We start from the raw sequence: 16,065 nt of genomic DNA, 5'->3' as shown, positions 1-16,065 counted from the left end.
GTGGACTTGGAATGGCAATCCCTTTTGCTGTGTTGCTTGTCGCCCCTAAGTATTGCTGTGTTTGACATGGCTGAAGGTGTGACTTTGTGTAGTTGATTGAGAAACCTAGTTTGTGGAGGGTTTCTATGACATACTTTGTGTGTTGTGAACACCGTTCTAGCGTGTTGGTTTTGATTAACCAATCGTCTAGGTACGGGAACACATGCATTTGCTGCCTTCTGATATGGGCAGCTACGACTGCTAGGCATTTTGTAAAAACTCTTGGCACAGTTGTTATTCCGAATGGCAACACCTTGAATTGGTAATGTACCCCTTGGAATACAAACCTTAAGTACTTCCTGTGTGAAGGATGTATCGGTATATGGAAATATGCATCCTTTAGGTCTAGTGTTGTCATGTAGTCTTGTTGTTTGAGCAGTGGGATTACGTCCTGTAATGTCACCATGTGAAAGTGATCTGATTTGATGTAGGTATTTAATGTTCTGAGATCTAATATAGGTTTTAGAGTCTTGTCCTTTTTGGGTATGAGAAAGTATAGAGAGTAAACTCCTGTTCCTTTCTGTTGAATTGGTACTAATTCTATTGCTCCTTTTTGTAGCAACGCTTGGACCTCTAGTCCTAGAAGATCCATGTGTTCTTTTGACATATTGTGTGTTTTCGGTGGGACGTTTGGAGGGAATTTGAGAGATTCTATGCAATAACCATGCTGGATAATTGCTAGGACCCAAGTGTCTGTTGTTATTTCCTCCCAATGTTTGTAAAACAAGCACCACGAGCCAAGCAAGCGAGGAATGTATTCCGTACCTGTCAATTGTTCCACACATTCTGGGGTCCACCCGTATGGCCAACCTACCAAATTTAAATATAGCTGGGGTCACATCCAGCGAGGTTTACAAGGCACATAGCGAGAAAGCTACTGGTCCTAATATACCTGAGGGAAATAGCATGGTTCCTAGCAGTTCCTCCCCCTGTAGGAAATATCCTCAGAATAAAGCAGGGTCCATAAAAACAGAGGATCTCGATAAGGTACTCAGCTGGAATATAGCAGGGTTGGAAAGCAAATTACAAAGCCCAGGATGGGGCAATTTCATTGATAATCACCTGATCTGCCTCTTCCAAGAAACGTGGGCATTAGAACCCAAATATAGACTAGGCTTTAAAAGCTATTGGGTTCCAGCACGCAAGTCATCTTCTGGGAGACCATCGGGAGGGCTGCTTGTGTGGATCAATACTTCTCTTAGGTGCAAGATAGAAGAAATAGATATGGGTTGCCCTGATTTGCAAGTCCTATTAATAATGATTTCTGAAGAGAGACCTTTACTTTTAATTAATATCTATAACAGGAATGTGAGCTCCCACCCTGATTCTGATGTCCTGTCCATTTTGGACAGTTTTCTTAAAAACAATCCCTCCTTCTTTGTTTTGATTGGAGGGGATTTTAATGTCACTTTCAAACCTAATCCTCTAGTCCAAGGAATATGTAAAGAAGAGGATGCCCATTGGGGCATCCCTCAGCTAGTCTCCAACAAAAGACCAAGGCTGAATAAATCTGCGCGCTTACTGGCCGATATCACACTAGCCCATGGCCTCCGAGCCTGCAACGGTCGCTCGCGCTCGGATGTAAATTTGCAAGCTACCTTTAGGCGCGGAGGGCACAGCAGTCGTATTGATTATATATTTCTTGACATCCGACTGTGGAGCCACATGTTCGATATGAGGGTCCAAAAGCAAATTGAGAGCGATCATGACCCGTTGATCTTATCGACCAGAGGTCTTTTTCCTTTGTTTAATGTGCCCTACTCTAAGATCCATGCCTCCCAGCTGGCCCTAACTAATAACAGACGCAACCTAAAATGGGAATCTGTTATTTCTTCCCCTAAACACCTGGCATCTATTTACAACCTGCTTGCCAACCAGATGGAGTGTATGATCCGGCTAAACGAGAATGGGGAGGGTGACAGACTCTTAGCAGCCCACACTGATTTGTTCCAATCTTTAAAGCATCTTTTTACAAAAAAGATTCTTAATAATCCTAACAAAAAGCACTGCGCTCCCTGGTTTGACAATTGTTGCAGAGAAGCACAACTATCTCTCCTGGAAGCAATAAAAGAAGGCCATGTTGGGCTGTTAAGAACAGCCAGAAAGGTTTATAAGAAGGAATGTTCCAAGGCACGCAGAAGCTGGGAAGAGGCCAGATGGGTTATTATTCTGGAGACTGCTAAATCCAACAACACATCTAGGTTCTGGAAACTAATAACTGATGACTGTAGTGATTTCCCTGCCGCACCTGGCTCCTCAATTCTCTCAGCATCATGGGTAGAGCACTTTGGGCAACTATACGAAGGGCCATCTGAAGCATCTCTGTGGGCCCCTGATGCCTCAATAAACCAAGAGACCACCCCGATCACATTCTCTCTAACCGAAACAAGAGCAGCAATAGACTCATTGAAATGGGGAAAGGCCCCTGGCCCAGATAAGATTCCAGGCGATCTATACAAATCAAGACCAGATATATGGGCACCATATCTCAACCTTATCTGCAATGCAATTGCAGCAGGGGCCCCCGCTCCACCTACTTGGAAAGGGGCTGATATAGTACCCATTTTTAAAAAAGGAAATCCGAATATCCCTGCCAATTATCGTCCGATTAGTCTCCTTGATAACTCCCAAAAAATCTATGCAAAACATCTTCTGCTCCATCTTGAGGAATGGATTATGGAGTCTGAAGCTCTTTCTGACCTACAAGCAAGATTCAGACCTGCAGTGAGTACAGTTGACCAAGCCCTAAGATTCATGTCAATAAAATGGAAGAATGTTGACCTGGGGAGGGGTAATCTCTATGTGGTCTTCATAGACCTCAGAGCCGCATTTGATTTGATCCCCAGGAACCTGTAGTGGTCAACATTATCAAATATGGGAGTGCCATCTGGTCTCCTGAAACTCATTGCTCAACTGCATGAAAATACTTTCGCTCAAATTAGATGTGGCCAGGGGGGCGAGTTGACTGACCCTGTAGCTATTAAAAAAGGAGTTAGACAGGGATGTTTCCTGGCACCCACTCTTTTTTGCTATATATCAATAATTGCATCCACTACTTAGAGAACTGTACAAATGATTCACCTAAATTGGTTGGGAAAAAAATCCCGTGTCTGCTATATGTAGATGATACAATTTTGATATCAAAATCGCCAATGGGAATCCAAAACTTGATCAACCAATTCTGTGTTTTTTGTAGTGACTATGGAATGGACGTAAACATTAAGAAAACAAAACTTATGATATATAGTACCTCCAAGAAACGATCGCGCGTTAGTATAGAAATGAACTCGATTCCATTGGAGAAAGTAGAAGAGTTCGACTATTTGGGTTTCAGACTATCGACCACAGGCAAATGGAAGGCAGCCATTGACAAAGGGGCTCTCATTATAAGCCAAAGAGGCGGAGCCCCTGTCCGTAGATCGAGAAAGGCTCCGAGTCCCCCCTTGAACATACTTGCGGAGATTTACAATGTCCAAATTAGAGCAGCGGCCCTTTATGGAGCGGAACTTTGGGGGTCCCACAAAAACCTGGATACTCTGCAAACCAAGGAAAATCATTTCCTTAGACAGATTTCCCGGTTAGGTATGGGCTCACCAATGACCCCTCTAAGGCTTGACCTAGGTTTAAACAGTATTAAAACCACAGCGGCCCTAAGGCCTCTCTCCTATTGGATTCGTTTATGGAAATCTGTTGAACTCGAACCATATAGGCTGGCTATAAGAGAGCTCATAGCCGCCCCCCCAGGAACTGGAGAAAATTCCATGGCTGAAGGAGATGAAATCTGCCTGGGTCAAAATAGGTTTTCCTTGCTACTGGAAATATCCGGATCAAATCCCCGATAATGCAAGGAAACTTGTCACAAAAAGATATTGGGAGAAAGTTAATGAAGACTCCTTGCACCAAAAGGGGGCTGGCAGGCTAACAATGGAATTTCTCCAACTCAAGCACGAGCCCTGGGCTGAGAACTTCTTGAACCTTCGCATGCCTCCGTACGCCCGTGCTTTATATCTCCAGCTAAGATATGGTACACTGCCTATTAATGGTTTTATGGCTCACTGGTCATCTAACATAGTTTCAAATGATAGATGTATCTCTTGCCAAAATTGCAAAGAAACAATAGAGCATATACTATTTTTCTGCCCTTTGTATAAAAGTCCCAGAGGGAGGTGGATCATTCCCCTCTGCAAAAACATGTCATTACAGGTTAGAGCAAACGCCACCAGAATCTGTACATATGACTCATCCTCCGTGGTAGCTATTACAGTTACCAAATATTTATCGGAGGCCTGGTACATCCGGCGTAGGTTTATTGTATCAAAGGGCATGTGAGTCATCCTGACATTAGTCCACAGAAGGAGTCTCAACTGTTATTTTCTAGTAGTATCAGTAGGAATTTTTAGCAGGAACTTGTTGCCCTCTATATGAACAATTGAGATTGTATAAGCTTATAGAGCCATTTTTTTTTTTTTTTTAGCTGAAATCTGATAGGCTTCTTGTTAAAGTATCCTATATCTAAATGGGAACTCTATTTGTTTTTTGGATTGACGAGGCCCAGGTCTTACGGGAAAATAACTGCACACATTGGTATGTTAGACAAAATTTTATATCCTAGCTTTTATCTTTTTTCTCTTACCATTTTTAGCCATGTCTTATTTATTGTACTTTTTATCTATGATCAAAAACTTATTCCTGTTGATTTTATTGTTATACTGTCCTGAATATTATCGTTTTTTATATTGCTATTACGTTTTTTAACAAATATTATTTATCATGTATGATTGTTATCTTTGTTACTCTAAATGGTCTAGATTTCTAGACCGAATGAACTCAAATAAAAAAATTGTAAAACTTGGTTAGTCTCCCCCCCAAAGGTGTTATGTGTTGGGGATTTGTGACGTGGAAGTCACTGTTTGTTTTGAGTTGTTTTGGGACTTTGGGACTTTGGAACTTCCCTCTATTTTTTTGGAATTGTTCCCCTCTATATTGCCCCCGAAAACTTCCCCGCTGATATTGGCTTTGATAAGTGGGCCTTGCTTGTGAGGTTGTGGCTTCTGTGGTTTGACCTCGAAACCCCCCTCTAAATTGTGTCTTGCAAAATGTGCCTCTGCTCTGTGGGGAGTAGAGTGCTCCCATGGCTTTTGCCGTATCAGTGTCTTTTTTGGGTTTCTCAATAGCAGTGTCCACCTCCGGCCCAAACAACTGCTGTTCATTAAAAGGCATATTCAGCACGGCTTGTTGTATTTCCGGCTTGAATCCTGACGTACGCAACCATGCGTGTCTTCTTATTGTTACTGCAGTATTTACAGTCCTAGCAGCTGTATCTGCTGCATCCATTGCTGACCGTATCTGATTATTTGAGATACTTTGTCCTTCCTCCACCACTTGTTGTGCCCTTTTCTGGAACTCTTTGGGTAAGTGTTCTATGAAATGCTGCATTTCGTCCCAATGAGCTCTATCGTATCCTGCCAGAAGTGCTTGTGAGTTGGCAATGCGCCATTGGTTTGCTGCTTGTGCTGCAACCCTTTTCCCCGCAGCGTCGAATTTGCGACTCTTCTTGTCTGGAGGTGGAGCGTCTCCCGAGGTGTGAGAGTTTGCTCTCTTGCGAGCTGCCCCTACAACCACAGAGTCTGGTGTTAACTGCTGCGTAATATGAACAGGGCCTGTTGGCGGTGGCTTGTACTTTTTCTCCACCCTTGGAGTTATGGCCCTGCCTTTCACAGGATCCTGAAATACTTGTTTGGAGTGTTTTAGCATTCCATGGAGCATAGGTAAACTCTGGTATTGGCTATGAGTGGAGGATAGTGTATTAAACAAAAAGTCATCTTCAATCGGTTCTGCATGCAAGGTGACGTTATGAAAAGCAGCTGCCCCTGAGACCACCTGCGTGTAGGATGTACTGTCCTCAGGTGGCGACGGTCTCGCAGGGTAACAGTCTGGGCTGTTATCTGATACCGGAGCATCATAAAGGTCCCATGCGTCGGGAACATCTTGACTCATTGCAGTATGAGTCGGGGATTGCATCAGTGGTGGAGTGGCTACCGGTGATGTGTGCATTGATGGTGGTGGAGATGGTGGCGGAGTTGTTTGTCTTGCCACCTTTGCCTGTGGCTGCTTGTCCTTTCGTTGAAAGGCAAGTTTCCTTTTCATTTTATTTGGGGGAAGAGTGCTTATCTTCCCTGTGTCCTTTTGAATGTGGAGCCTCCTTTGGGTGTAGTCTGGCTCCATTGATTCAAGTTCTTCTCCGAACTTATGTCCTTGCATTTGGGAGGACAATACCTGTTCCTCTGTGTAGGAACCTATTTTAGGTTCCGAGGCTGGATGTTTTGGAATCGAAACCTTTTTGGTCGCCTTTTTGGGCTCTGAGGAAACCTTCTTTATTTTAGGCGTCGTGGTGTCTCGGTGCCGAACTTGCTCGGAGCCACTGTCTCGGGCCCGAGATTGCTGTGTGCCGTTATCTCGACCGGAGTCGGATGACTTCGACACAAGCGTGCCCTTTTTCGGTGCCGATGATCGGTCACCTATTTTTCGGGTTAAGCCATGGCCTGTTGGCAGTGGCGTCCCCTGGGCTTTTGTGGTCTTCTCGTGAGTTTTATGTTTCGACGTCTTACTCACGGTTTTCGGCGTTTCTTCGGGCTCAAGCTCGTCTGAGTCCGATTCCTGAATGGAGAAGGTTTCTTCTTCCTCCTCCTCGAAACGCCCTTGTCCTGTCGGCGCCGACGCCATCTGCAGTCTTCTCGCTCTTCGGTCTCTTAATGTCTTCCTCGACCGAAACGCTCGACAGGCTTCACAAGTATCTTCCTTGTGCTCTGGAGACAAACACAAGTTACAGGCCAGATGCTGATCTGTATACGGATACTTGTTGTGACATTTTGGGCAGAAGCGGAATGGGGTCCGTTCCATCAGCCTTGAAGAGACACGTGGCCGGGCCGACCAGGCCCCGACGGGGGATCGAAAAAACCCCGAAGGGCTACCGGAGCTCTTCTAAAGTCGGTGTCGATCTGTTGTAACTAACCCGATACTGAACGCAAACAATACCGACGATTTTTCCGAGATTCTAAATAACTTTCCGACCCGAAACACGAAGCGAAAAGGAATACGTCCGGACCCGATGGCGGAAAAAAACCAATCTAAGATGGAGTCGACGCCCATGCGCAATGGAGCCGAAAGGGGAGGAGTCCCTCGATCTCATGACTCGAAAGACTTCTTCGAAGAAAAACAACTTGTAACACTCCGAGCCCAACACTAGATGGCGGGATGTGCAAAGCATGTGTATCTGCAGCTACACATGCCATCGAACATACATATATATATATATATATATATATATATACACACACACACATATATATCTATATATATACATATATATATATATAAAATAAAATACATTGAAAAAAATAGGACTGATTGAGCTACTCACACCCGTGTTGGGACAAGAGATTCTTGCTTTTTTTTTACCTGCCATCTGCCGGAGGTGCTCACTTCCAGCCTGGCGGACTGAGGAAAAGCGGCGGGACGGGTGGAGTGTCGGCGGTTTGGGTTAGGCCAAATCGTCAAACTTGTAATTTGTCAGTCTTCACCGCTGGCACATCGGCGGTGAGACTGCCACTGCGGCCCCAGAAGTCTTCGGACCGCAGGGTCGTAATGAGGGCCTAAGTCTTTGATACCAGCTCAAAGCACAATGTCTTGTGGTTGTTGGAAATAATCTCAACAACCTTTGCTTGAAGCAGACTCTGTTTTTTTTATTTTGAGTACCCAGATATCAGTGCCATAAAGCTACAGTGAAGAACATTTTAGTGTGCAGAACTGCCAGAGAATTTGCAGGTAAAATGCAAATCAGTGCAGAATCCATTAGCTTTTCATTGAATGTCTAAATGTAGCTGTGAATCCTTAGGACTGGAGAAAGCACCAACGTCTGTCATAATTCCTAACTGAATAAGGCTAACCCATCTCCTAAAACTGTTTTGTGGGCCAACAAAGCAGGGCCAGAGTTGGGCCTTGCAAAGCAAGTCTCACTCACATAGGTACCTAATCTAAAATATTTACTTCACAAACCTTTAAGCTTTTGTGATAGTCTGATCAGGACAAGCCCTTTAGAGAACCTGCTGTTACACTTAAGAGGCTGTAAGGTGCGGGATGAAAAATCAACAACATAAAACAATGTCATGCTACAAGTTGGAACACAAAATATTACATTTGTGCATATCAGTTATTATTTATGGAAAAGCTAACGTAGTGTGTGAATATGAACTTGCTTGTAGAACAGTTATAGTTGTATACTGTTGATTTCCTGTTGGAAAACAAGCTTGGCGTGGGCTTAGGCACAAAATATTGCTTAAATGGGGAATAAAAGGAGTAGTCATCCACTGCATTATAGATTGTCTAAAAGGGTTTCCGGAGCCTTCAACTAAGTTATTCTACTAGTGTCGATACACAGAGAATCCCATCTGACTCAATAACAATGGGTGCAAAACTCAGTGGTCATGCTGCCATTACCCCTTAATCTTCAGGATCAACATTATCTCAACCCTTGTGACTCTGCAATGGCTCCCAGTCTCAAAGAATCACATTGAAAGAACTCTGTGTAACACAGTGCACTAGCAGGCGTTGGACAAAATTCCACCAACAGAAAATCTAGATCCACCACCTCAGATGCATCCTCTGTCCTAACACACACACACATTTAAGGATCACATGTCAAAAAAATCATACTCTCATTTTGTTATTTAAGATCCAAGCCAGCAAACCTTGGAACTTTCCCCTTATCCATATAGAAAACTAGAAAACCACCTACCCTTTCATGGTTCTTCAAGCTTCAGACCCAGAAGTGATACTGAATCAACTTAACAGAACACATTTAATAATTACTAATGGAAAGCACAGGTTCGCACACGCTCTATGTATGAGGTTCTCTCATCCATCAATGTTGAAAGAGGTATGAAGGACAGCATAGAATAACATCTCACATACCCATTAAACACTGACATGCACACCGGCAGCAACACATTCACTAAGCCACCACCAAACCAGGTCTAAACCCTCACCCCGCAAATCAACTCTACCCTTATATGACATTCTACAAACAATTCCAAGCCACATACTAGTTTGCCAGTTAATGCTTCAGATATTTTGAGTGTTGCACTGTAACACCAGTGGTAATTTAAGGCTATGGGCTATGTATTTCAATGTATCGCTGAAAACATGGAGATTATTGTTCACTGAGTAGTAACACTAACGCTGCAAGGTCCATAATGCACATACAATGGCATTTTGCATATTATAACAGACAAGGCAGCACGCAAATATTTAATACTTACTTCCTTCACCATCATCTGTCACTCCCAAAACCAACCTCAGAAGGCACTGAGCATGCTTTCTTTCTTTCAGCAAAACCTCTGCATAGCCTGGAAGACGTAAAAATAATCCAAAAGCTGCTAGAGAATGAGCAGGTATGGGGGACATTGTCTGCACAGTTGATTTCATAGGTGGTGGCTCAGCAGCTATTGTTTCTGGAGCTTCGTAGACCAGCTCCCCAGATTGTTCAATAGTCACCCATTCGAACTGGTCAGTGTCTTTTGGCTTCTCTTGCGTGGTGGAGGTAATGACAGGAGCACTCACCTTAAAGAAAGAAAATACAAAGTGTTCTTGAAGTTCCATGCTTATGGAATGCCTGAATAAAATGTTCACACAAATTATTGCCTATTAAAGGTTACACCAACCTGACAATTGAAGCAATAGATATTAAGTGGAAAGATGAAAAAATACTTACCTATAACACTAGTTCTCTCGAGAGAGTAGGAAGTTATCAAATGCAGAACCAATGGAAAATCACTGAACATAGGTGAGATCTCGGAATATATTTAAAAAAGGAAAAAATATTCAAATTAAGCAAAGTGCTGTTATGTGTACAAACGGGCAACACTTCCTTTACCTTTTTTCACCTTTTTTTAAAACTATCTATACGAAAAAAAAACTTACGGATTTAGTAAAGCTTCTAAAACACAAAAGGGCAGCTTTTGAAAAACATTTTATTACCCTGGGTTTAAAAAAAATAAATAAATAATGAAATTAGATATTTCCAATAGGGGTGTCCTTAAAGATAAAACTGCGGTTCCATTTTAAGGATACCCATGGACTTTTGTCTAGCTCTATCCCAGCATGCCACTCATTCAATTAATCAATCAAAAAATCTTTATGCGATTTTTGAGAATAAGTCATTAACGCACAAATCACAATTTAAAACACGGATTCCGATATGTTAAGAGTAATTACATCAACACAGAATAACCTCCAATAATGAAGTACATCGTTAAAAACAAATAAGAACTAGCCCCCATCGAGTTCCTATAGCGTATACAAATTTTAAGGAAGCAAGAACATTGCCTAACGTCTGGAGGTTCGTAGGAGCCTGCCTGCGTTATCAACGCAAGTGATTTCAGAGTTGAAAAGAACCGCGATTAACATTTGCAGAAAAACAAAGTGCAATAAAGATTGCTTTGACTATGACTAATGTTATCATCACAAACCCAAGACTGCAGACAATTAAAAATAACCCTCCCTAGGATTTTTACTTAACTGTCAATTAGAGATATTGGCCTGTAACATTTGGGGGACCCTCCCTTTTTAAATATCAGTACACTCAGTGGCAATTAGTATACAAGCATGGCAGTTTTTTGCCCAATTAGTAAAGTGTCTACTTTCAATTTTAAAAGTGTTCCAGGATCTTGCACATGGATGCGGCAGGTAGAGTGCTTATGAATGTTAATGAGCAACTCTTGCTAGAGTTTTAGAAACTAAGTTCTTCTGTATGAAAAAGCCACGTTGGAGTTGTGCCTGATTTGCACACATCTATTCAAGTCAACTATTGACAACTCTGCACTGGGTACTAAGACTATTTCTTTTAACGTTTAACTCTTTCACAAAAACACAGTTAAAAAATGAGTTATGGTTCTAGCTCAAACACAAAAGCCACTGAAATTTGTCAGCTATGGTTACCAGCGAACGCAACACATGCTGTAACTCATGGTACTCACCATGTTTTCACTTGACAGCTTTTCCTTTATTTTTGCACTATTGACAAATCGGTGCTTTGAGCATGGCAGGCGGCTTGAGTTAGGGTGTGTGCGTTAATAACAATAACTAGTGAATTTTAGTGGTTTTGTGTATCTGAGACAGAAACAGATCAGTTTTCAACCGTGTTTTCAATGATTGTCAGGTTTTTATGCTGCAATCAGTTTGCTGGTTTGGTGTACATCTGTTCAGTGGTTTCTCAGAAATGATTGTTACAAAAGGCGCAAGCACTTGTTAGTGGGTTTCTAAAAACTGAAACGTTTGTATATACCGGCGATTTTATTCTGTGGAAGTCTGGGCATATGGTCTGCGGATTACAATTTAAAGAAATGAAGGCCTCATATTGAATGATGGAGCTTTTACATGCACTCACCACATCAGGCTTGCGGACATAAACCTGAGGCTTCGGGCCAACAATATGATTGGATAGCCACAAGAAAAAAATAGTCTTGCCGCTGCCATTACAAGAAGCAGGGTATGGGGCCTGTATCCCGAAAAACAATAGTAAAGGTGATTTAGGGGATCGGTGGGCAAACCATCATGCTCAGGCCACAGAAAGAAACCCTGAAGAGACCATGCAATATGCAAAGGAATAAATAATTAAATAAAAAAATAAAGGCTCAATGCACTTAAAATAGCAGTAGTAGTTTGTGGCCTCAAAAACTACACTGCTGCCTCATTGCTCCCAAATGGTCCCCATAGTCTGCAGCCTTGACAAATAGACCATGGAAGATGGGCCCCACCTTAGCTGCACAGGCTTGCGGCCATTAGGCCACAGAATGCTGATACTATTTTGAGTGTACTGAGCGTTTGGCCTCAAAAACCCACGGACCACATAGAGACACAAACACACACGTATGTTTGTTTGGAACGATGTGTGGAATGTCATATGAGGGAATAGTTGATTTGATGGGCGAGGTCTGACACCTGGTTTGGTGGTGTCTCAGTGAGTGTGTCGCTGCCAGTGAACATGTCAGTGCTTAAAGGGTTATGTGAAGTTTTTCCATGGGGTGCTTCATGCCTCTCATTCTTGATAGATGAGACACCTCATAGATAAAGTGTGTTCGAACCAGTGCTTTCTTCAGTGATTATTAGATGTTGTCAAGTTGGTTCAGTACCACTTCTGGATCTAAAGCTTGAATAACCATGAAAGGTGAGGTGGCTTGATAGTCTCTTTATCTGGATAGGGAGAATTCCACGGTTTGCTGGCTTGGACCATAAATAACAAAGTCCACGGACCACCTATATATTTGGGGGCTGTTTAAAACCAATAGACAGTATATTATCGAGATAAAAAGTCCACTTAGGTGTGCCCTGACAGTAAAGTCCAATTTTGAAGATCTTTCTTAATTAAGCCAACTTTTTTTTTTTTTTTAAAGTGCACAAAGTCAATGGCCCGTGAACAGTAAGCGCTGAGAAGGCTCTAAGTGCAACATGGGCAGGTTAATATTAAAGCCTAAGTTGAACGGCAAAGATGCTGAGGCCTTCAGGTGGTCCAACAACTGTAGTGAGCATGCCGTGAACAGCTATTTGTGGAGGTATGGGGACACTGAGAACTCCAAGCTTCTCAGATGTGATGTAACCACTGCCATCGTCTTGTTGAAGACCCAGGACCCGATGTCAGCCCAAACAGGAGGACCATGAACAGACAGTGGGTGGAAACTACAACAGGCCACAAGTATCTCCTGTTTGATTGTAGGAGCAGTAGGTGAAAATACATGTCCTGCTAGTCAAGGGCCATCCAGTCTTCCGCTTCCAGTGTCTAAAGTACTGGAGTCAAGAACATAATATGTCTTGCAAAAGTTCAAGAGGACTCTGGTGTCTAGGATTGGATGCAAACCACTGTCATTTTTGGGAACCAGGAAGTACCAGGAGTACCATCTCCAATTACAGAATCCATAGATGCTCCTTTGACTGAGGTGACTGTGTGGGAAGGTTTTAGAGAGGACTGTACGAAGAGAAGGGCATATTACCTTTCTATAATCTGCAAGAACCACTGGACAGTTGTAATGCTACACAGACCAGGTAGAAAGGCTGATACCTTCCTTCCAAAAGGATGTGAGTTATTTTAAGTGGTAAACTACAATAGCTTTCCAAGAAGTGCAGGGTTAGGACAAGGAGATAGAAGAGGGCTGCTGGATTAGTCTATCTTTTCTTAAGCTTCTTTATTGCAGTTCACCTTTTTGACATTCTGGGAAGGCTGGGAGGACTGGCATTATTGAAAGTGAACCCTTTTGAGTAGCCTCAAAACATGTTATAATCTGTAGTCTTAGGCTGGGGGATACCAGTCCCAAGGATCGAGCAGTTGCCCTCCCCACCTTGAAACTCTCCAGGGCTGAGGCGCCTCGGCCACCAAACAGGCCAAAGCCATTAAACCAAGGTCTGAATTGACTATGTAATTGAACAGGAGAGAACCATTAAATCTATGATACTCTATAGAATGTCTCGAAGAAGTCGGCAAACCTCAGCCATGCATGCCCTGGCCACTGAGTAGGTGTAGCTACTGGACAGGAGCCATTTAAGGAGGGCAGGGCTAAACTTCCTGCAGAAAACAACATTTCCCCTCTGCCTCCAATTTCTTAGACTATGTCTGGGGCAGCGCTGTTGAAAGCAAGAGGATTCGGTCTGGAGCATTATGAAGCCTGCACGGCCAAGCTTTCTTGAGAGGTGTGCGTCACCAAAAAGAAGGATCTCCCAGAACGAATATTCTGTTTATTGCCAATGTAAAAATTAGTTTGTCCCAAGCCACACTGATGTGTCGAGTAAATTCTTGTTAACCGGATAGAGCGTTTCAGAGTCTGCCAAAGCAGGCTTTAGGAGCTCTGGTAAAATGTTGGCTCTAGCATTCTCTGTGTATAGAGGCAGCTGTACAAACTCTGTTGTCTTCCTCAGGACTGCATGGAAGGAGGCTCCATCAGGAGGTGTTGGCCCTGAGGGACAATCCATCTTTGTTTCCAGGAAAATATAAAGAACGTTGGCATTTTGCAGCACTAAATAGTACGCTCTATGTGAAGGTGCAAGAGGTAGTAAGCTGGCTGCCTCACTGTTATAATCATTATAAGGTATTACACCTGTCATCTGATTATGGTACAAATCCGACCCAAAGATTATAATCAGTCATCTGAAAGTACTGTTGATGTGGCGTGGGCCCAGGCTGGGAATTCCCACTAGGCCTAACCTGCAGAGCCAATCTTTGTGCTTCCCTCCTGGATCTTAAAAGGATGACTTGGTTTTTGGGACCTGTTTCTTGGGAGGAACTGGCACTCGGCTCTCCCTGAACTGGAACACAAGCAACCCAAGACTGATTTCGTCAGTCAGGTACAGCTTCAGTTCCAGGCATGGCGATGCGATGCACTCACACCTTCTCCAGTGAACAAGTGTGGTTGGAAGGGGCAAAGTTCCATTTGGACTTCTCATGTTTCTTTTTAGACCTACCTGAACACTTCAATCACAATGAAAATCTGCCATGGGAACGACTTCAGTAAGTTGGAGTGGGACGGCACTCTTGACTTCACCTGGGGTGCGACGCATGTGGAATCTTTCAAGTGTTATGCAACAGAGCTTTGTTTCACATTCTTTATGGCTTTGGGGTACATCTTGGCACATTCACTTCAGGCTTGAAGTCATCCACCGAACTCAAAAAGCAGGGGCAAACCTCGTAGTGATCCTTCACAAACGTCTGTTTCTGACAGTCCAGAAAGAGTTTAAATCCGGTTGTTTCAAGGGTGGCATGTTCTCATGTACACTGGAAATATTTTTAAAGAATAACATTTTCTTCCAATGAATGAAGAAAAGAGGAGTGAAGATCCAAATCCATGTTTGAAGACAGAAATAAGTAACTGATGTCCACGCATATGATTGGCACTTATATGCAGCTCGCTCATCACTTCCAGAGAGGAATAAGGTTAGTGAGGAGACGCATGCCACCACCTACCGGTGAGCAGGAGCACTGCTTTTTGAGTTTTCAAATCCAGTCTGGTGCCTAGAGTATTCAGAAGAGGAAGAAAAGACTGTAAAGTAGTCCTCCATTAAGCACTGGTTATCTGGTGGATGTTGTAGAACACTGAAACAAAGTTCTTAGAACAACTTACCAACCCAGCTTGATAGCATCCTAAGATATCCATACAGTAGTGCTTGTGGAGTGGACCATGTTGCTACCTTAAATATGCTAACTAGGGTGATATTTCCAAGGAACGACATAGTAGATCCTTTTTTCCATGTAGAATAAGGGCTGGGAGGAGCAGACAAACGTCTTTTACCTTAATGTAGCAGGTTTTAATACATTTGATAATCCAACTGGCTATGCCCAACTTTGATAGATTGTGCCCTATGTGAGGTTTGGCAAAAGCACAGACTTGGTCCTGTCGATGTAATACATGAGAGCATGCTTGGCTGTGAAGGGCCCTCTTTGCGACAAAGTATGGCTGAGGGCAAAACAAGACTGGGAGCTCAAAGGTCTGGTTCTGATAGAAAGGGGAATACCACCTTAGGAAGGAATTTAGGATTAGTTCAGAGGGCAATTTTGTCAATATTAACTTTTAAGAAATGCTCCTCCAGAGTGAGGGCCAGTAACTAGTTAAGACACCTTAAGGTTGTACTAGCGTCAAGGAGGGCCATTTTCCAGGAGAGGAATTGTAAAAGGCATGAATGTAGAGTTTCAAGGGGAGGACCCATCAGCCTATGAAGGACAATGTTAAGGTTCCAGACAGGGGCTAGGGATAGCCTGGGTGGGATAACTTGTTTGAGCCATTCCATGAAAACTTTGATGACTGCAAATCTGAATAAAGATGAGTATTGCCTGCTCTGGAGGTAGTCTGCAAAAGTGGATAAATGAAGGCGTACAAAAGTTAGAGCTTGACCTGATTTCTGTAAATGGAGAAAGTAGCAGACAATATCCTGAACAGTAGATTTAAGAAGGTCCTGGTGCTTCATAATGAAGGATTGGACAAACATTTT

The 16,065-nt window shown here is 43.0% G+C and overlaps 1 protein-coding gene across 4 annotated transcripts in view; it reads right to left on the bottom strand.

The window, feature by feature from the left end:
* Positions 1-16,065, bottom strand: part of BIRC6 (baculoviral IAP repeat containing 6) — a 1,722,273-nt gene that overhangs the window by 293,924 nt on the left and 1,412,284 nt on the right. For all 4 annotated transcript variants that reach the window (XM_069234691.1, XM_069234693.1, XM_069234692.1 and 1 more), the window contains one exon: positions 9,357-9,657. In XM_069234691.1, the coding sequence (XP_069090792.1) occupies positions 9,357-9,657 (301 nt within the window). The remainder of the gene's footprint in view (positions 1-9,356; positions 9,658-16,065) is intronic.

Source organism: Pleurodeles waltl, chromosome 5 (assembly GCF_031143425.1).
Source record: "Pleurodeles waltl isolate 20211129_DDA chromosome 5, aPleWal1.hap1.20221129, whole genome shotgun sequence".
Lineage (NCBI taxonomy): Eukaryota > Metazoa > Chordata > Amphibia > Caudata > Salamandridae > Pleurodeles > Pleurodeles waltl.
The sequence above is the reverse complement of the archived record's forward strand: the minus strand, read 5'-3'. Positions and strand labels throughout refer to the sequence as shown.